This window comes from Mixophyes fleayi, chromosome 2, assembly GCF_038048845.1.
Source record: "Mixophyes fleayi isolate aMixFle1 chromosome 2, aMixFle1.hap1, whole genome shotgun sequence".
In the NCBI taxonomy this organism is placed as follows: Eukaryota; Metazoa; Chordata; class Amphibia; order Anura; family Limnodynastidae; genus Mixophyes; species Mixophyes fleayi.
The window spans coordinates 79,351,993-79,374,170 of NC_134403.1; the positions used below are offsets into that span (position 1 = coordinate 79,351,993).

The 22,178-nt window shown below is 40.1% G+C and overlaps 1 protein-coding gene across 1 annotated transcript in view; it reads right to left on the reverse strand.

Moving 5' to 3' along the window:
- The window catches only part of LOC142141173 (solute carrier family 26 member 10-like), a 62,771-nt gene that overhangs the window by 8,539 nt on the left and 32,054 nt on the right, over positions 1-22,178 (reverse strand). The window contains exons 8-13 of the mRNA XM_075199349.1: positions 10,808-10,921; positions 9,745-9,822; positions 5,855-5,950; positions 2,855-2,961; positions 2,470-2,539; positions 632-811 (exon numbers count right to left, since the gene is read on the reverse strand). Of these exons, the coding sequence (XP_075055450.1) occupies positions 632-811; positions 2,470-2,539; positions 2,855-2,961; positions 5,855-5,950; positions 9,745-9,822; positions 10,808-10,921 (645 nt within the window). The remainder of the gene's footprint in view (positions 1-631; positions 812-2,469; positions 2,540-2,854; positions 2,962-5,854; positions 5,951-9,744; positions 9,823-10,807; positions 10,922-22,178) is intronic.

The window sequence follows — 22,178 nt, forward strand, 5'->3', positions numbered from 1 at the left end:
TCTAATAGCCAACGTCTTCTCCAACTCATGTCCATAATTTAAGATCCTAGTATTAACCTACATTTTAGGTACCCTAACTTCTAAGAACGAAAGAAAGAGTGTCCAAATCCTGTTATCTCTTTCCCATCACCAAGACGATACCCACAGCTTGCACTCCTTTGACAGTAATAGGATCGTAGCCCATCAGGTAGGATGGAGTTAACCCCTATTATGACACTGAGGTGTACAGTGTCCCATCTTCTTAGAGTATACAAGACCTCCAAAATATATCTCTTGCTCAGTGTCGCTCTGTATGTATATCGAGTTAATACCTACTTCTGAATTATAATTGAGGGTGTGTAATAAAATGTTTTGATGTGAAATAATGAAGATTAAACCATTTTAAAAGTTGATCATTGCTGACTCTCATGATCTCAGAAGCAATCCTTTGTAAGTGCTATCCATAAAGTCATCATTATTGTAGTCTGCAAACCACAGCAAGTGCACTTATCTTTAGTACTCGGTAAACAAACTGATAATATAATGAAGTACATTCTCACAATCAAGGTTATGGTATTGACTCTGTACATTTCAGCCTGTAAGCCTGCTGATAAGGTGTACAACACAAGCATTCACATGGGATTGATCTTACCACAACTGTGATACCCATCTTCCTGCCTTGTTCCATGGCTTTTAATGTTTTTTCTCTCTTCCGTATCTTTTCCTGGGTTAGCCCCACAATTCTGTACATTGTTTCCTTAAAGATGTCCTTGTTGCTGTAGTAGATTGGGGAGTTATAAGAAAGGATCTTCACGCCTGGTATTTCAAAACACTGAGAACAAGAACACAGAGAAAGGGTCTTTAACTTTTGGCAGCGGATGGTGGAATCTTTTGTTATTTCACTCAAGAAACGGGAAACAGGGCTAAAATATTCTATTGTACGAGAGATGTTTTATTGGCACCTGATATGAGTATAATTTATGTATTGTAGTGAGTCTGTAAGTCATTAATGGGTGCCTTCTCCTGGTGCACACAATAATTGTGTGTTTGTCTCTCTCTCTCTCTCTCTCTCTAGTATAGGTGAATATTAAGCAACCCCGCAATGATTTATGGACATTTCTACTTGAATATAGCACAGGTAACTGTCTGTAGGGCTATGGATGACTTACCAGCATATAAAACAGAGCTTCATGCTCTGATGCCTGTCAGTACACAATGCAGATCTCCGTAATCTGACACCTCCTCCTTGCTCTAACTCGTAGTTGTTTTCACACCACTGTTTTCAGAAAACAACCACAGTTTACTAATGTTTAGTAAATTATTTTTAGGCACTTGTAAAAGCTACAGCTACTCATACATGCTATGAGTGATGAGGACAGTCCTGAAAATGACGTAAGCAAATAGACCAGTACACATACTTCCTGAGAAGCATTTACTCTGCCTTGTGTCAATTTTGCTGTGGCCTGTAGCATATAATGGAGTTCTACGGTAAGGCTGGGTACACACTACAAGGTTTTCAGACTATTATTGGACCCAATCACCTGATAAATGACCGTTTGGGCCGATATCGCATTAGTGTATACACTGCAAAGATGAAGCACATAGTATTGTTTTATTTGATTTTTAAACCGGACCAACATGTTGTTCAACCATGGAATGATGTTGTTCCAATCCTGCAGGGTGTACGCACTCATGACCGGCAATGTCCATAGATCTCTATGGAGTGAGCAGAGTCACAATCGTTTCAGCTGATGGCTATGACAGATGAAGGTAAATCGGGTAAAATGTGTTTAGCGTGTACACATGAATCGACACACTGATCAGGACTTTTTTTTATATATATATATATATATATATATATATATTGGTAAAATATATATACAGTTGGTAAAACTGTTATAGCATCGGGAGAAATTTTGTATAGTGTGTACCCAGCCTAAGTATACACTATGAGATATTCTCTCGTCTGAAACACATCAATTTCTACAAATGATCCTAGAAGTGATGTTTCACTTAACCTTACCAGAGCAAGAAATATGCTGTCTCATTTTAATTTAAGGAACTAGGCAGAGCCAGATTTAGACCACATGGGGCCCTAGGCAAGATACTGGTTTGGGGCCCCTCCCTTAAAAAATCCATACTACTATAGTTTTTTAGCATAACATATACCCCTATTCAGGGGCTGGCAGGAAGACTTTAGCCCGGGGGGCAAGCACATAGCACTGGCCCATAAGTAGCAGTCCATTTTTAAAGGGTAGTCTCACCTCCAGCCCTGGGAGGGCCCTCTGGGGACAGCTGGGCCCTAGGCTATTGCCTAGGTTGCATAATGGTAAATCCAGCCCTGGAACTAGGTCATTCATTAATAACAGAACCTAGACTTTATGTCCAATTAAAGTTATCTTGCACATGGAATATACAGCATGTTGTCTCTAAACCTGTAATAAAATATATGTGGGTCAAAAATGTAGATTTTTGCTTGAAAGTCTGTACCTTGTCATTTTGCTCAAGCGGTCGGTATATTTCGGTATTGACAGCTCTTCCCAGTACGGAACATTGTGCTCTAGAAATACACAAGTGTAATGAAAACATTCTCAAGAGCCCTATAATTGCTATAAAACAATGTTTCAACCATATATATGTGAAATCTTGTATTTGCACATGTAGGGAACCACTAAATATTTTAGCTATTAATATTGCAAAGGGAAAAGAAAACAATCACATCCCTATAGTATATGTGTTCAGTTTTTTTTTACATCTTACATACGGTATCTTAGTAAAAGATTTATATATATATATATATATATATATATATATATGTGTGTGTGTGTGTGTGTGTGTGTGTATGTATGTATATCTCATTTTCTGGAATGTGTACCTTTGAGTTCGGCAAGCTACCGTCATCATAGAGAAAACCACACCCACAGCCAGGCCCATTTCCACATTGAGGATGACTACGGCCAGCCATGTGACCACCCAAACAGACTGTAAAAGAAAATCAGTGCATGCTATTGTACTTACAGTTAAGAAAGAGTTAGGCAGAATTTGTTTAAAAACTGTTAATTTAAAGAAATCCTGTGTTATGGACCCTGTTTATTCTCAGTTATTTGATGAATAGGAATCTTTGGTTCTTATTGTCTGTCTTGTTACTCGTGAAAAATCTGTGTTTACTACTCTTAAGTGGAACCATATGTTTGCAATGAATATATAGATATTAGTTTTTACTTGAGACGTTCAAGGAACCACTGTACTCTGATATTTAATGTATGAAATAATTCTTATTGTATATTTTATAATTCAAGATCTTATTGTACATCAATAATCATTGCTGCAAAATTTCCTTAATATTGTGTTGTATTAAAAGCAGACTATACAAACTAAGAAATCATATACAAGAATTAATTTAATTTATTTCTCATGTCTAAATAAATACATATGAACATTTACAAGTGACAGTATGGAAACTTAGAGTTGATGGTATGAAACATATACTGGGAATGTAAGTGAATGAAATTTGATCATTTTACATTGAAGGCAGTAGGAGAAGCGACAGTATGGAATGCCACTGTATACACCCACACTTTGACCACTGCATACATATATATATATATATATATATATATATATATATATATATATATATATATATATATAAACAAAAGAATAGAAGCGCCACACATAGTATATTATATGAGAGACAAGCAAATCTCCAAGTGAAAGTGCAGGTGCAATAGTCTGTTGGTCCAATCTAAATGTCTGGTTTATATAGTCCCACATAAATAGTATAATCCAAACTATTTATGTGGGACTATATAAACCAGACATTTAGATTGGACCAACACTTCACACATCCTTGGTCTCTTGATAAAGAGATTGACGAAACGCGTTGAGGGGGATATCGTTTTTCCTGTGTTGGTTTCATCTTGGATTACCATACTTACCCTGGCCAGGTGTACTTGTGGGATCCATAACTGCTATCCGGAAACTCACAGATAAGCTTCACTATGTCTTTTTCTATGTACGGGCATATTTTTTACCTTTGTTATTACATTTTTTACTATGATAACCAACTGTGGATAAGTTTATTATAGTCCCTATTTTTGTGATCTTTTTTGTGATCTTACTTTAGTTTTATCTAAATTTACTGCACCATAATAGTTCTTTTTCTGAACTTTCAGTTTATGCCAGAGGCTAAAAGGACATCACATGAGAGGATTAATATCATACAGAAGTTTGGAAAATCATAACAGATAAGCTGTCTTTTATTTAACTTCTGGTACGAGGCTATTGCACCTGTACTTTCACTTGGAGATTTGTTTGTCTCTCATATAATATACTATGTGTGGCGCTTCTATTCTTTTGCTTTTTAGAAATACCTGGGCACTTGCAAATAAGTGCTACATGATAAGGAGCTGCCTGCTGTAAACGAAGTTGTATGTTTAATTCTAATTACCTACTTTAATGGTGTATATGTTTTTTTATATATTTGGCTAAATTTGCCAAATTTTTTGTGGTATTGTAGCCTTCTCACTAAAGCACCTTTTGCTTATATCTCTTCTCGTATATTATATATATATATATATATATATATATATATATATATATATATATATATATATATATATATATATATACTTTTACTATAAAAAGTGTGGAGTGCACTTGCTTCCCACAAGCAATTAAGATATTTGTTCTATTATTGGCCATTAGGTGAATAGATGTAGAATAAGTAATAATAAGTAAATTAAGTACTATTGCAAATACCAATAAGAAACATAAAATGTCATCTGAGATAGATGAACATTGCAGACTTTGGATAATCCAAGTCATTTTTTCTTTTGTCTCTTTTAATGACCAAATTTACTTTACTCACACAAATAGGAGCGTATTTATTACATCAAGAAAGCATGAGAAAGCCTATTTAATAAGGACAACAGCCATAAAAGCATCTCCTATCTCTATCACCACCCCAGGGTGGCCATAGCTCCACCGGTACAGAAGAAAAAATGATTTATTAGCTAAATAACAAAAAATTCTATTAAAATAAAAATATTTTTTCTATTTTTAACTTATTGTATTTTCTATCTATCTATCTATATATATATATCTACTATATAAATGCCTAGTGGCGTGTGTGAAAAAAAAAAACCAAGCTGCAGCGCCACCTGCTGGGCAGAGTTATACACTGACCTATATATTTCTTGAAGGAGAAGTGACAGTTGGGAGTGGTTGGTGGTTGCCAGGGGTGACAGTGGGGAGTTTTTAGCACCTTAAGTAGCTTGATGAAGGATGTGGCGATGAATGCATGAGTATCATGCACGGGTTTTATATATATATATATATATATATATATATATATATATATATCTATATAAATATATATATATATATATTTTAAACGAAAAAGGAACTGGAAGCCCAAGTCTGGCTTCCATTTCCATTGTCCATGCGTGAACCAGCAATGGCTCATGTATGCCCAGATGCTCCCTGCATAGGCCTCGCAAGCAGTTGGTATACATTTCTGTCCCCATAAGGACAGCACAGAGGCATTCCAGCTGCCAACCAAGTAGTTACCTAAGCCAAGCAGGGTGCCAAAAGTGATGGCCATATTAGTTATATATGAACATTGAGAAACAAAACTACAGTTACATGCATTTCTTACCTTTAATATATGTCCCTCATAGATCCTCAGTATAGTATTAGAGTGTCCCGTCATTATTATTAATCAAACTATAATGTTAGTAGTTGAAGGCAGGGAAATTATAAATAATGATAGCCCCCCCTTATATGTAATATAAAATTAAGCTTTTGATTTATATTTTGTTCCTCAAGTATATGTACATTGCTTAGTTCTAATTGTAGAGCAAGGAATACTCACAAAGTCAGTTTTGCTGATTCTCCATAATTCTGGAAGCTCCTGAAATTGCAGGAACATCTGTCTGAGGCTTACTACGTTTATACATGCCAGCACTGCCTGTGAAAATAAAGGACATAGCTAGTAACTAAAACAGTTATCTTGCAGAAAACTGAATAAGAGCTATTAGCTATTAAGCCTGCTAACACATCATCATCATGTATTTATATAGCGCCACTAATTCCGCAGCGCTGTACAGAGAACTCACTCACATCAGTCCCTGCCCCATTGGCGCTTACAGTCTAAATTCCCTAACATACATACATACACAGACAGAGAGAGACTAGGGTCAATTTTCATAAAAGCCAATTAACCTACTAGTATGTTTTTGGATTGGGGGAGGAAACCCACACAAACACGGGGAGAACATACAAACTCCACACAAATAAGGCCATGGTCGGGAATCAAACTCAATGCTGTGAGGCAGAAGTGCTAACCACCTAGCCACCATGCTCCCAAGTTCAATGTAGTTTAACACTGAGCCACTCAGAATCTGATAGTTCCTCCATTACACCCCCTTTTCCACCTGCAGAGTACTACAGATTGCAGATTAATCAATGCTAACCTCTGAAAACCTAAAAGGATCATTACTTTGTTCCAACTACAGTTTGACCTATATATATATATACCGTATTTGCCGGCGTATAAGACGACTTTTTGGACCTGAAAAACATGCCTCCAAGTGGGGGGGTCGTCTTATACGCCGGGTGCCAAACTCAGGGGTCTCAGGTGTGCCGCGGGCCAGCCATAAGAAAAAAAAAAAAAACAAACACTTACCAATCCACGCGGTGCCAGGACCCAGCAACCTCCTCTCTCACGCAGCCTGTCATCAGTGACAGGCTGCGTGAGAGAGGAGGATGCTGGGTCCCGGCGCCGCGCGGATTGGTAAGTGTTTCTGTTTTTGTTTTTTTATGGCTGGGGCGCGGCAGAGGGGGCAAAGTGAAAGAGGGAGAGAGGGACAGATGAGAGTGACAGGAGGGGGACAGAGGAGAGTGACAGCAGAAGAAGGTAAGTGTTATTAGTATGTGTTATGTTATGTTTGTTTTATGTTATGTCATGTCAATGCAGAGTGTGTGATCAGCATATATGAGTGTGTGTGTGATCAGCATATATGAGTGTGTGTGTGTGTGGGGGCCAGTGACTTCATGCAGTGTGTGTGTGGGGGCCAGTGACTTAATGCAGTGTGTGTGGGGGCCAGTGACTTCATGCAGTGTGTGTGGGGGCCAGTGACTTAATGCAGTGTGTGTGGGGGCCAGTGACTTCATGCAGTGTGTGTGTGGGGGCCAGTGACTTAATGCAGTGTGTGTGGGGGCCAGTGACTTCATGCAGTGTGTGTGTGGGGGCCAGTGACTTAATGCAGTGTGTGTGGGGGCCAGTGACTTCATGCAGTGTGTGTGTGGGGGCCAGTGACTTAATGCAGTGTGTGTGGGGGCCAGTGACTTCATGCAGTGTGTGTGTGGGGGCCAGTGACTTAATGCAGTGTGTGTGGGGGCCAGTGACTTCATGCAGTGTGTGTGTGGGGGCCAGTGATTTAATACAGCGTGTGTGGGGGCCAGTGATTTAATACAGCGTGTGTGGGGGCCAGTGATTTAATACAGTGTGTGTGGGGGCCAGTGATTTAATACAGTGTGTGTGTGGAAGGTGTGCGGAAGAGGGGGTAGTCTTATACGGCGAGTATATAACAAACTCTATAATTTTGAGTGGAAATGTTGGGGGTCGTCTTATACGCCCAGTTGTCTTATACGCCGGCAAATACGGTATATATATATATATATATATATATATATATATATATATATATATATATATATACACACACACACACACACACATTCCCATAAATATCAGCAGATATAGATTTTTCCTGCTACAAGTGTTGCAAAAAAAAAGATCAAATTTGTGCACTATATAAAATCTCTCTCTCTCTCTCTCAATCTCTCTCTCAATCAATCTCTCCAGCCTCGGACTGGCCTGCCGGGCAGCCGGACTATCCACCAGTAGGCCCCGACACCTGATAGCCCCGCCCACTTCCTTGGGGGTGGGGGGGGGGGGCGGAGCAAAGTAAAGATGGTCCTGATCGATTTTCATAAAAACAGAGAGCTCAGACTAACTACTATGATAGCTGTGCACCGCTGCTGTCTGCTCCCCAGCTTCCCAGCTGCTGCTGTGAGCCTCTCAGTGACAGGCAGCAGCTGTGAGATGAGATCGAGGTGAACTGCAGGGGAATGACTCATGATCATGTGATCGTGACTCTGCTTCCTAGTTCATCAACTTCCTGCTGCTGCTGCTGTGAGAAGAAGGCTCTACTGTTAGAGGCTGTGTAAGTATTTCTATTTCTCTCATCTTCCAATTATTTGTCCTGTTTACATGCATACCTCATATTCATGCTGCTATTACTATTTATTTACATCTTGTGATACCATTTAGCACAGGCACTTGTTACCCACTTGTTATCCTTTTTCCATCTCCCTTTTTGTGCCTGATCCCTATTTCTCTTTTTTATAATTATTTGTCCTACTTTATGGAAGTGGGAGTAGAGGATATATCATGAAAATACTGGCACCTGAATATTATTCAGTGTGTGTGCAGTGCTCACCTACATATTGATGACATACTTGTTTTAGAGAATGCCAGTTATTCCAGTAGGGGAAAATGGATAAAACACTATCAGATATATATGAGTATATGTTAACAAGTGATTCTTTAAGAACTAATCTAATACTAACATGTCACCAAGGACAGGTTGTTTTGTTGTATTGCTGACAGAATAATTGAGGTGTGGAGAGCAGCCACTCCATATTGTTGTTTCTCACAAGTATCCAAGCAAACATCTGGTATTGTGTATTTGTATGGATGTAGATATATATATATATATATATATATATAGCTCAGTGGTTCCCAAGGCATGTGCTGTGGCTCCCTGGGGTGCCTCGGCAATCTCACAGGGGTGCCTCGTGGGCAGTGTTAAGCAAAGCGGGGGACTACTTGGTAATTATTTTGGCTTAATGGTGCCTTGAAAAAATTATGGAAGCCCTAAGGGTGCCTTGAACTGAAAAAGAGGATAGGGTAGGGGGGTTAGTTTTGGATGATATAAAAGCACTACTTGTAAACATAAAATTATACTGTTAATGGGGAGGCTGTAAAACTAAATTAAAACATTTCCATAACTGTATGTTACAACCATTGATGGTTAATTTATATGCTTTCATTTAAAAGCTGCTGTTTAATTTTCTATTTCTAATGTATAGTTTTGTATTTAATCATACATTTGTTTATCAGTATAAATAAAGCTTATTTATTGATTGATACACATTTCATCTCTATTTTCTTTACATGATACATGTGAAATTGACCTTATTTGCAAGGTCCGCTTTTTCTTTATAGACTACACTTGGTGCTATACGTTGTCCTCTGTGGAGAGACCACACCCCTTTAATGACTGGCCACACCCCCTCTTGCAGTTGGCCACACCCCAATGTAATGGGCCCCTATCACCGCATTCTCCCGGTGGGCCCTTTATGTCCCAGTCCGACAATGAATCTCTCTCACTCAATCTCAATCTAAATCTCCCTCTCTCTCTCTCTCAAGCTCTCTCTCAATCAATCTCTCGCTCTCTCTCTCTCAATCTCTCACAATCTCACTTTCAATCTCTCTCTTCCTCTATCTCTGTCTGTCTGTCTCTTAATTTCCCTCTCTCAATCAATCTCTCTCTCTCAATCTGTCTCTCTTTCTGAATCTCTCTCAATCTCATTCTTAATCTCTCTCTCTCTCTCTCTCTCTTTTACTGTCTGTCTCTCCCTCTCTCTCCCTCTCACTCTTATACACAATATATATACTGCTTAGAGGAATCTCACCTTTGGTAAGTAGTTAAAGAGTGGACCGACCCAAATCAGAACAACTAGTACCACACTGCTAGTGAAGAATCCTGAAAGCTAAAAAATAAAATAGATAACAGTTTTCTGTGGATGTATTTTTAGAATGGAAATATAACTGCTAGACACAAATCATTTATTGTCTACTATAAGGTGAGTATGTCACAATAATAGCAAGATCTATTTAAACCAATTGCTTTGTCCTTAATTTGTCCCTCCCTGAAATTCTGTCCATGTTCAGTGAGTCACAGCAATACATGCATGTGAATAATATTTTATGAGTTTAAGGTAGCAATGTAATGTATCTCAATCATATATTACATATTTTATAAAAGACACTAAAGTTAAGACACTGAGGGGTCTATTTAACAAGTGGTTATTAACCAAAATGCTGTTTCGCTACTTTTTCTTATTGCTCAAAGTGTTAAGTTTGGAGTAATCGTTCTATGCCAGAGCAGCCCCAGCACAGTACATTACAGAGGTACTGTTATGTATTGCTGCCATTTGCAGCTGCACATATTGAGGGCTACCACGCTGGGATCATTAATAGACCCCTTGGGTAGTTTATGAAAGCAAAAAATGTTGCTCCTCCTCAGGCGCGGGCTGGGAGATGGAAGCCCGGGGGGCAGACAGGCGGCAGCATCACATGACAGGGGATGCGGTCGCGTCATTGGTGACGTGGCCGCATCCCCTGTCATGTGATGCGGCCGCCTGTGCGCTGACGCGGTCGCGTCTGATATCATCAGATGCGGCCGCAGGGGGAAATGATGTATTTTGCCTTAGGGGGGCGGCCGGCCGGCCTACCCCCCGGCCCTAATAGCCATCTGACCCAGCGGCCCGGGGGGCCATTGCCCCCCTGCCCCCCGGGCCAGCCCGCCCCTGCTCCTCCTGGATTGGAGGAGCTGACCAGACATGAGCAAATCGGAGTGGTCCCTATTGGATATAGTCCAGTATTTCTCCATAAAGGAATGCACCGTGTCACTGCATATTTATTTAAATTTGTAAAATACCAACACTGATGTATATTCAAAACAATTAAAATTACCTGGGTATGACCTCCAGCACTTTCAAGAATGTTTGTTGTAGCCAAAGTAGCGGAGCTGGGAAAACAGTTAAATAAAGACGAGACAATGTTGGATATTCCATGAGCCAAAAGTTCCTAAAAGAAATGAAAAATTGAAGCTGCTTTGGAAAATACTGCAATATTTAGCTCTCTATTCCTACTTCTAGGGGTATGTTTACTAAACTGCGAGTTTAAAAAAGTGGAGATGTTGCCTATAGCAGCCAATCAGATTATATCTGTCATTTTGTAGAATACACTAAATAAATGAAAGCTAGAATCTGATTGGTTGCTATAGGCAACATCTCCACTATTCCAAATTCGCAGTTTAGTAAATCTAGCCCCTAATGTCTGTCACAAGGGCTATAGTTAACTGACTGACACAATAGAGTAGTTTAATAAAAATATTGCTAAAATCTTTGCCTGCTAAAACCCATATGTCGTACACATTCTAAACAAGACCAGTGCAGTCCTTTTGTCACATATCTCCCCTGATATGTGTCTTACCCGCCTCCAATACAATTTGCTTTGTAGCAAGTGGAGTATAAAATGCAAAGTGAGTCATCATTACATTATTTCATGTTCTCAATCTCTGTGTTCGAGTCAGATTCATAGGGGGACAACAGCACTTTGAGCAGTTTGTTGCAGTGAATGATGACTTACCGCACAGAATCTTTTTTGTAATGTCAATATTCTCAAATATTCAGAGCTAAACTAATTATATGCCACAAAACTGCACAGTTTTTCCATTCTTAGCCATGGTATAATATTCCCTCCAGCACACCTCTCATCTGTATTATCCATCCGTCCACCTGTAGAGCAAGTCACATAGAAAAGCATTGCCTTTCATTCCTGTTCATCCCTCCCTACTAATGTCCTTTAAGCTCCTACAGTAAAAAACTGTATATTTGCAGTCAGGGCCGCCTTCAGAAAAAATCGGGCACCCGGGCCCCCCCCCCCTCCCCCCCCTCCCCCCCCCACCATGAGCAACACATACTTACCTGGGGCCCGCCGCTGGTCTCCGCTATTCTGTCTTCAGAATCACATGATCGCAGGGGGAATGATTCCTCCACCCCTGCGATCGGATCCTGGTGCCTGGCTGTCACGGTGACAGCCAGGCTGAAGACAGAATAGCGGAGACCAGCGGCGGGCCCCAGGTAAGTCTTTGCTGAGCTGTTGTACCGGGCCCCCTGGTGAGCCCGGGCCCGGTACAACAGTACCCCCCGTACCCCCCTGATGGCGGCCCTGTTTGTAGTCATCACTGACCATTCAGCAGAAAAATTGGTTGCACTTGAAATTGAGTTGTTAGGAGAATTCTCTGTACAATAGGTGGCTGGTAATGGGCATTATCTATGTGCAAAATGGGCCTAATTCATTAAGGAAAGGAAAGCAGAAATAAAGAGTAACTTTACACCTTGTCAAAACCCACTTCCATTGGAGGGGGAGGTAAATTTAAAATGTGGGGACAGATTAATAGCTGGGATAGGGCATGTCCTAGAACAGGGTTGTCCAACCCGCGGGCCGCGGGCCGCACGCGGCCCAGCATGCCTGTAAATGTGGCCCAGAAGGAGTTTTGGTTGTGGCAAGGGGGCAGCACTGTTAATGGAAAAAAAAAATCCTGCAAAAAAAAGAAAAGAAAATACTTACCTTGCGGTCACGTCAGCTGGTACTCCGGCTCCCTCCCTTGTCTCCTCCTCCGTGTGGTGCTCGCAGTAAACGTTGGGCGTGATGTCATCACGCCCAACATCCATTGCGGAGCGCAGCACAGAGGAGTCACCCGCGCGAGAAGAACAATCAGCAGCACAGAATTGGAGAAGAGAAGAGGACAGGAGAACAATCTGATTAAAAGGTAAGTTAAGGGGGATTTTTTTTATTATTTCAAGGGACGCTGACCAGTGAATAAAAGTCACCTGGTCCTGTAACATCATGGACCTTATCTCCCTGCTACATACTTCTACTTGTAATACTAATGGGGCATTATATATTATTCTCTTTGTCCCATTATAAGTTGTTATCCCTTAACTAACATAGTGGTGTAATTAGCAAAACAGGTCACAATTTAGGGTCACAGTGATGTATATGTCAGGTACCGCAGGCCTGGTCAGGGCACCCTGATATACAATGCCTGGCTTAAATGCACTTTATTGATATTGCATCGAAACAATACAAAAAGTGATTATAGTATAACAACTAGAGAGGATTTTTTGAACAGGGCGATTGAAAGGAAAGTATAGGGGGATTTGAAAAAAAAAAGTGATATATATATATATATATATATATATATATATCACTTTTTTTTTCTCATATATATATATATGTTAACTATGTTTTCTATGGTTTTTTGGATGATCAGCTATCGTTAGTGTTAGTGTATCTTATGTGCAGCCCAAACCAACTCATCGTCTTCCAATGTGGCCCAGGGAAGCTAAAAGGTTGGACACCCCCGTCCTAGATCAACTTTAAATTTCAGTGTATAAATAAAGCTATCAAGTATTTGTGTGCTACAAGAACAAGCAGCCAGTATTTAACTTATGTGCAAAATAATAAACTAATTTGCACCCCTTGCATTGTAACATAGTTTGTCCAGGATCAAATTGACTCCTTTTTTTTACCTTTTACCTTACTTTCCTTAATAAATCAGGCCCTACAGTATATGGCTGCTAATGGGGATATCTCTGTGCAATATATGGCTGATAATGAGGGTATCTCTGTACCAGTGGTCGAAGTGGAAATTTAGAAGTTGCAGTATAAAAAATGCAATGGGGATGTAAGTGAATGGAATTTGATAGTTTTACAATGGAGGCAGTAGGAGAAGTGGCGGTATGGCATACTACTGTATACACCTCCACTTCTACCACTGTATATATGTATAATGTAAGTGACTAGAATGTGATAGTGTTACAATGAAGGCAGTAGGAGAAGTGGTGGTATGGCATACTACTGTATACACCTCCACTTCCACCACTGTATATATGTATAATGTAAGTGACTAGAATGTGATAGTGTTACAATGAAGGCAGTAGGAGAAGTGGTGGTATGGCATACTACTGTATACACCTCCACTTCTACCACTGTATATATGTATAATGTAAGTGACTAGAATGTGATAGTGTTACAATGAAGGCAGTAGGAGAAGTGGCGGTATGGCATACTACTGTATACACCTCCACTTCCACCACTGTATATATGTATAATGTAAGTGACTAGAATGTGATAGTGTTACAATGAAGGCAGTAGGAGAAGTGGCGATATGGCATACTACTGTATACACCTCCACTTCTACCACTGTATATATGTATAATGTAAGTGACTAGAATGTGATAGTGTTACAATGAAGGCAGTAGGAGAAGTGGCGGTATGGCATACTACTGTATACACCTCCACTTCCACCACTGTATATATGTATAATGTAAGTGACTAGAATGTGATAGTGTTACAGTGAAAGCAGTAGGAGAAGTGGCGGTATGGCATACCACTGTATACACCTCCACTTCTACCACTGTATATATGTATAATGTAAGTGACTAGAATGTGATAGTGTTACAGTGAAGGCAGTAGGAGAAGTGGCGGTATGGCATACCACTGTATACACCCCCACTTCTACCACTGTATATATGTATAATGTAAGTGACTAGAATGTGATAGTGTTACAATGAAGGCAGTAGGAGAAGTGGCGATATGGCATACTATTGTATACACCCCCACTTCTACCACTGTATATATGTATAATGTAAGTGACTAGAATGTGATAGTGTTACAATGAAGGCAGTAGGAGAAGTGGCGATATGGCATACTACTGTATACACCCCCACTTCCACCACTGTATATAGTATAATGTAAGTGACTAGAATGTGATAGTGTTACAGTGAAGGCAGTAGGAGAAGTGGCGGTATGGCATACTACTGTATACACCTCCACTTCTACCACTGTATATATGTATAATGTAAGTGACTAGAATGTGATAGTGTTACAGTGAAGGCAGTAGGAGAAGTGGTGGTATGACATACCACTGTATACAACCCCACTTCTACCACTGTATATATGTATAATGTAAGTGACTAGAATGTGATAGTGTTACAGTGAAGGCAGTAGGAGAAGTGGCGGTATGGCATACTACTGTATACACCTCCACTTCCACCACTGTATATATGTATAATGTAAGTGACTAGAATGTGATAGTGTTACAGTAAAGGCAGTAGGAGAAGTGGCGGTATGACATACTACTGTATACACCCCTACTTCCACCACTGTATATAGGTATAATGTAAGTGACTAGAATGTGATAGTGTTACAGTGAAGGCAGTAGGAGAAGTGGCGGTATGGCATACCACTGTATACACCTCCACTTCTACCACTGTATATATGTATAATGTAAGTGACTAGAATGTGATAGTGTTACAATGAAGGCAGTAAGAGAAGTGGCGGTATGGCATACTACTGTATACACCCCCACTTCCACCACTGTATATATGTATAATGTAAGTGACTAGAATGTGATAGTGTTACAGTGAAGGCAGTAGGAGTAGTGGCGGTATGGCATACTACTGTATACACCTCCTTTCTACCACTGTATATATGTATAATGTAAGTGACTAGAATGTGATAGTGTTACAGTGAAGGCAGTAGGAGAAGTGGTGGTATGGCATACTACTGTATACACCTCCACTTCTACCACTGTATATATGTATAATGTAAGTGACTAGAATGTGATAGTGTTACAGTGAAGGCAGTAGGAGAAGTGGCGGTATGGCATACCACCATATACACCTCCACTTCCACCACTGTATATATGTATAATGTAAGTGACTAGAATGTGATAGTGTTACAGTGAAGGCAGTAGGAGAAGTGGTGGTATGGCATACTACTGTATACACCTCCACTTCTACCGCTGTATATATGTATAATGTAAGTGACTAGAATGTGATAGTGTTACAATGGAGGCAGTAGGAGAAGTGGCGGTATGGCATACTACTGTATACACCTCCACTTCCACCACTGTATATATGTATAATGTAAGTGACTAGAATGTGATAGTGTTACAGTGAAGGCAGTAGGAGAAGTGGTGGTATGGCATACTACTGTATACACCTCCACTTCTACCACTGTATATATGTATAATGTAAGTGACTAGAATGTGATAGTGTTACAATGAAGGCAGTAGGAGAAGTGGCGGTATGGCATACCACCATATACACCTCCACTTCTACCACTGTATATATGTATAATGTAAGTGACTAGAATGTGATAGTGTTACGGTGAAGGCAATAGGAGAAGTGGCGGTATGGCATACCACTGTATACACCCCCACTTCTACCACTGTATATATGTATAATGTAAGTGACTAGAATGTGATAGTGTTACAATGAAGGCAGTAGAAGAAGTGGCGGTATGGCATACCACTGTATACACCCCTACTTCTACCACTGTATATATGTATAATGTAAGTGACTAGAATGTGATAGTGTTACAATGAAGGCAGTAGGAGAAGTGGCGGTATGGCATACTACTGTATACACCTCCACTTCCACCACTGTATATATGTATAATGTAAGTGACTAGAATGTGATAGTGTTACAATGAAGGCAGTAGGAGAAGTGGCGATATGGCATACTACTGTATACACCTCCACTTCTACCACTGTATATATGTATAATGTAAGTGACTAGAATGTGATAGTGTTACAATGAAGGCAGTAGGAGAAGTGGCGGTATGGCATACTACTGTATACACCTCCACTTCCACCACTGTATATATGTATAATGTAAGTGACTAGAATGTGATAGTGTTACAGTGAAAGCAGTAGGAGAAGTGGCGGTATGGCATACCACTGTATACACCTCCACTTCTACCACTGTATATATGTATAATGTAAGTGACTAGAATGTGATAGTGTTACAGTGAAGGCAGTAGGAGAAGTGGCGGTATGGCATACCACTGTATACACCCCCACTTCTACCACTGTATATATGTATAATGTAAGTGACTAGAATGTGATAGTGTTACAATGAAGGCAGTAGGAGAAGTGGCGATATGGCATACTATTGTATACACCCCCACTTCTACCACTGTATATATGTATAATGTAAGTGACTAGAATGTGATAGTGTTACAATGAAGGCAGTAGGAGAAGTGGCGATATGGCATACTACTGTATACACCCCCACTTCCACCACTGTATATAGTATAATGTAAGTGACTAGAATGTGATAGTGTTACAGTGAAGGCAGTAGGAGAAGTGGCGGTATGGCATACTACTGTATACACCTCCACTTCTACCACTGTATATATGTATAATGTAAGTGACTAGAATGTGATAGTGTTACAGTGAAGGCAGTAGGAGAAGTGGTGGTATGACATACCACTGTATACAACCCCACTTCTACCACTGTATATATGTATAATGTAAGTGACTAGAATGTGATAGTGTTACAGTGAAGGCAGTAGGAGAAGTGGCGGTATGGCATACTACTGTATACACCTCCACTTCCACCACTGTATATATGTATAATGTAAGTGACTAGAATGTGATAGTGTTACAGTGAAGGCAGTAGGAGAAGTGGCGGTATGACATACTACTGTATACACCCCTACTTCCACCACTGTATATAGGTATAATGTAAGTGACTAGAATGTGATAGTGTTACAGTGAAGGCAGTAGGAGAAGTGGCGGTATGGCATACCACTGTATACACCTCCACTTCTACCACTGTATATATGTATAATGTAAGTGACTAGAATGTGATAGTGTTACAATGAAGGCAGTAAGAGAAGTGGCGGTATGGCATACTACTGTATACACCCCCACTTCCACCACTGTATATATGTATAATGTAAGTGACTAGAATGTGATAGTGTTACAGTGAAGGCAGTAGGAGTAGTGGCGGTATGGCATACTACTGTATACACCTCCTTTCTACCACTGTATATATGTATAATGTAAGTGACTAGAATGTGATAGTGTTACAGTGAAGGCAGTAGGAGAAGTGGTGGTATGGCATACTACTGTATACACCTCCACTTCTACCACTGTATATATGTATAATGTAAGTGACTAGAATGTGATAGTGTTACAGTGAAGGCAGTAGGAGAAGTGGCGGTATGGCATACCACCATATACACCTCCACTTCCACCACTGTATATATGTATAATGTAAGTGACTAGAATGTGATAGTGTTACAGTGAAGGCAGTAGGAGAAGTGGTGGTATGGCATACTACTGTATACACCTCCACTTCTACCGCTGTATATATGTATAATGTAAGTGACTAGAATGTGATAGTGTTACAATGGAGGCAGTAGGAGAAGTGGCGGTATGGCATACTACTGTATACACCTCCACTTCCACCACTGTATATATGTATAATGTAAGTGACTAGAATGTGATAGTGTTACAGTGAAGGCAGTAGGAGAAGTGGTGGTATGGCATACTACTGTATACACCTCCACTTCTACCACTGTATATATGTATAATGTAAGTGACTAGAATGTGATAGTGTTACAATGAAGGCAGTAGGAGAAGTGGCGGTATGGCATACCACCATATACACCTCCACTTCTACCACTGTATATATGTATAATGTAAGTGACTAGAATGTGATAGTGTTACGGTGAAGGCAATAGGAGAAGTGGCGGTATGGCATACCACTGTATACACCCCCACTTCTACCACTGTATATATGTATAATGTAAGTGACTAGAATGTGATAGTGTTACAATGAAGGCAGTAGAAGAAGTGGCGGTATGGCATACCACTGTATACACCCCTACTTCTACCACTGTATATATGTATAATGTAAGTGACTAGAATGTGATAGTGTTACAATGAAGGCAGTAGGAGAAGTGGCGGTATGACATACCACCATATACACCTCCACTTCCACCACTGTATATATGTATAATGTAAGTGACTAGAATGTGATAGTGTTACAGTGAAGGCAGTAGGAGAAGTGGCGGTATGGCATACCACTGTATACACCTCCACTTCCACCACTGTATATATGTATAATGTAAGTGACTAGAATGTGATAGTGTTACAATGAAGGCAGTATGAGAAGTGGCGGTATGGCATACTACTGTATACACCCCCACTTCTACCACTGTATATATGTATAATGTAAGTGACTCGAATGTGATAGTGTTACAATGAAGGCAGTAGGAGAAGTGGCGGTATGGCATACTACTGTATACACCTCCACTTCTACCACTGTATATATGTATAATGTAAGTGACTCGAATGTGATAGTGTTACAATGAAGGCAGTAGGAGAAGTGGCGGTATGGCATACCACTGTATACACCTCCACTTCCACCACTGTATATATGTATAATGTAAGTGACTAGAATGTGATAGTGTTACAGTGAAGGCAGTAGGAGAAGTGGCGGTATGGCATACTACTGTATACAACTCCACTTCTACCACTGTATATATGTATAATGTAAGTGACTAGAATGTGATAGTGTTACAATGAAGGCAGTAGGAGAAGTGGCGGTATGGCATACTACTGTATACACCTCCACTTCCACCACTGTATATATGTATAATGTAAGTGACTAGAATGTGATAGTGTTACAGTGAAGGCAGTAGGAGAAGTGGCGGTATGGCATACTACTGTATACACCTCCACTTCTACCACTGTATATATGTATAATGTAAGTGACTAGAATGTGATAGTGTTACAATGAAGGCAGTAGGAGAAGTGGCGGTATGGCATACTACTGTATACACCTCCACTTCTACCACTGTATATATGTATAATGTAAGTGACTAGAATGTGATAGTGTTACAGTAAAAGGCAGTAGGAGAAGTGGTGGTATGGCATACTACTGTATACACCTCCACTTCTACCACTGTATATATGTATAATGTAAGTGACTAGAATGTGATAGTGTTACAATGAAGGCAGTAGGAGAAGTGGCGGTATGGCATACCACCATATACACCTCCACTTCCACCACTGTATATATGTATAATGTAAGTGACTAGAATGTGATAGTGTTACAGTGAAGGCAGTAGGAGAAGTGGCGGTATGGCATACCACCATATACACCTCCACTTCCACCACTGTATATATGTATAATGTAAGTGACTAGAATGTGATAGTGTTACAATGAAGGCAGTAGGAGAAGTGGCGGTATGGCATACTACTGTATACACCTCCACTTCTACCACTGTATATATGTATAATGTAAGTGACTAGAATGTGATAGTGTTACAGTGAAGGCAGTAGGAGAAGTGGCGGTATGGCATACTACTGTATACACCTCCACTTCTACCACTGTATATATGTATAATGTAAGTGACTAGAATGTGATAGTGTTACAGTGAAGGCAGTAGGAGAAGTGGCGGTATGGCATACTACTGTATACACCTCCACTTCTACCACTGTATATATGTATAATGTAAGTGACTAGAATGTGATAGTGTTACAATGAAGGCAATAGGAGAAGTGGCGGTATGGCATACTACTGTATACACCTCCACTTCCGCCACTGTATATATGTATAATGTAAGTGACTAGAATGTGATAGTGTTACAGTGAAGGCAGTAGGAGAAGTGGCGGTATGGCATACTACTGTATACACCTCCACTTCCACCACTGTATATAGGTATAATGTAAGTGACTAGAATGTGATAGTGTTACAATGAAGGCAGTAGGAGAAGTGGCGGTATGGCATACCACTGTATACACCCCCACTTCTACCACTGTATATAGGTATAATGTAAGTGACTAGAATGTGATAGTGTTACAGTGAAGGCAGTAGGAGAAGTGGCGGTATGGCATACCACTGTATACACCTCCACTTCCACCACTGTATATATGTATAATGTAAGTGACTAGAATGTGATAGTGTTACGGTGAAGGCAATAGGAGAAGTGGCGGTATGGCATACTACTGTATACACCTCCACTTCCACCACTGTATATATGTATAATGTAAGTGACTAGAATGTGATAGTGTTACAATGAAGGCAGTAGAAGAAGTGGCGGTATGGCATACCACTGTATACACCCCTACTTCTACCACTGTATATATGTATAATGTAAGTGACTAGAATGTGATAGTGTTACAATGAAGGCAGTAGGAGAAGTGGCGGTATGACATACCACCATATACACCTCCACTTCCACCACTGTATATATGTATAATGTAAGTGACTAGAATGTGATAGTGTTACAGTGAAGGCAGTAGGAGAAGTGGCGGTATGGCATACCACTGTATACACCTCCACTTCCACCACTGTATATATGTATAATGTAAGTGACTAGAATGTGATAGTGTTACAATGAAGGCAGTATGAGAAGTGGCGGTATGGCATACTACTGTATACACCCCCACTTCTACCACTGTATATATGTATAATGTAAGTGACTCGAATGTGATAGTGTTACAATGAAGGCAGTAGGAGAAGTGGCGGTATGGCATACTACTGTATACACCTCCACTTCTACCACTGTATATATGTATAATGTAAGTGACTCGAATGTGATAGTGTTACAATGAAGGCAGTAGGAGAAGTGGCGGTATGGCATACCACTGTATACACCTCCACTTCCACCACTGTATATATGTATAATGTAAGTGACTAGAATGTGATAGTGTTACAGTGAAGGCAGTAGGAGAAGTGGCGGTATGGCATACTACTGTATACACCTCCACTTCTACCACTGTATATATGTATAATGTAAGTGACTAGAATGTGATAGTGTTACAATGAAGGCAGTAGGAGAAGTGGCGGTATGGCATACTACTGTATACACCTCCACTTCCACCACTGTATATATGTATAATGTAAGTGACTAGAATGTGATAGTGTTACAGTGAAGGCAGTAGGAGAAGTGGCGGTATGGCATACTACTGTATACACCTCCACTTCCACCACTGTATATATGTATAATGTAAGTGACTAGAATGTGATAGTGTTACAATGAAGGCAGTAGGAGAAGTGGCGGTATGGCATACTACTGTATACACCTCCACTTCTACCACTGTATATATGTATAATGTAAGTGACTAGAATGTGATAGTGTTACAATGAAGGCAGTAGGAGAAGTGGCGGTATGGCATACTACTGTATACACCTCCACTTCCACCACTGTATATATGTATAATGTAAGTGACTAGAATGTGATAGTGTTACAGTGAAGGCAGTAGGAGAAGTGGCGGTATGGCATACTACTGTATACACCTCCACTTCCACCACTGTATATAGGTATAATGTAAGTGACTAGAATGTGATAGTGTTACAATGAAGGCAGTAGGAGAAGTGGCGGTATGGCATACCACTGTATACACCCCCACTTCTACCACTGTATATAGGTATAATGTAAGTGACTAGAATGTGATAGTGTTACAGTG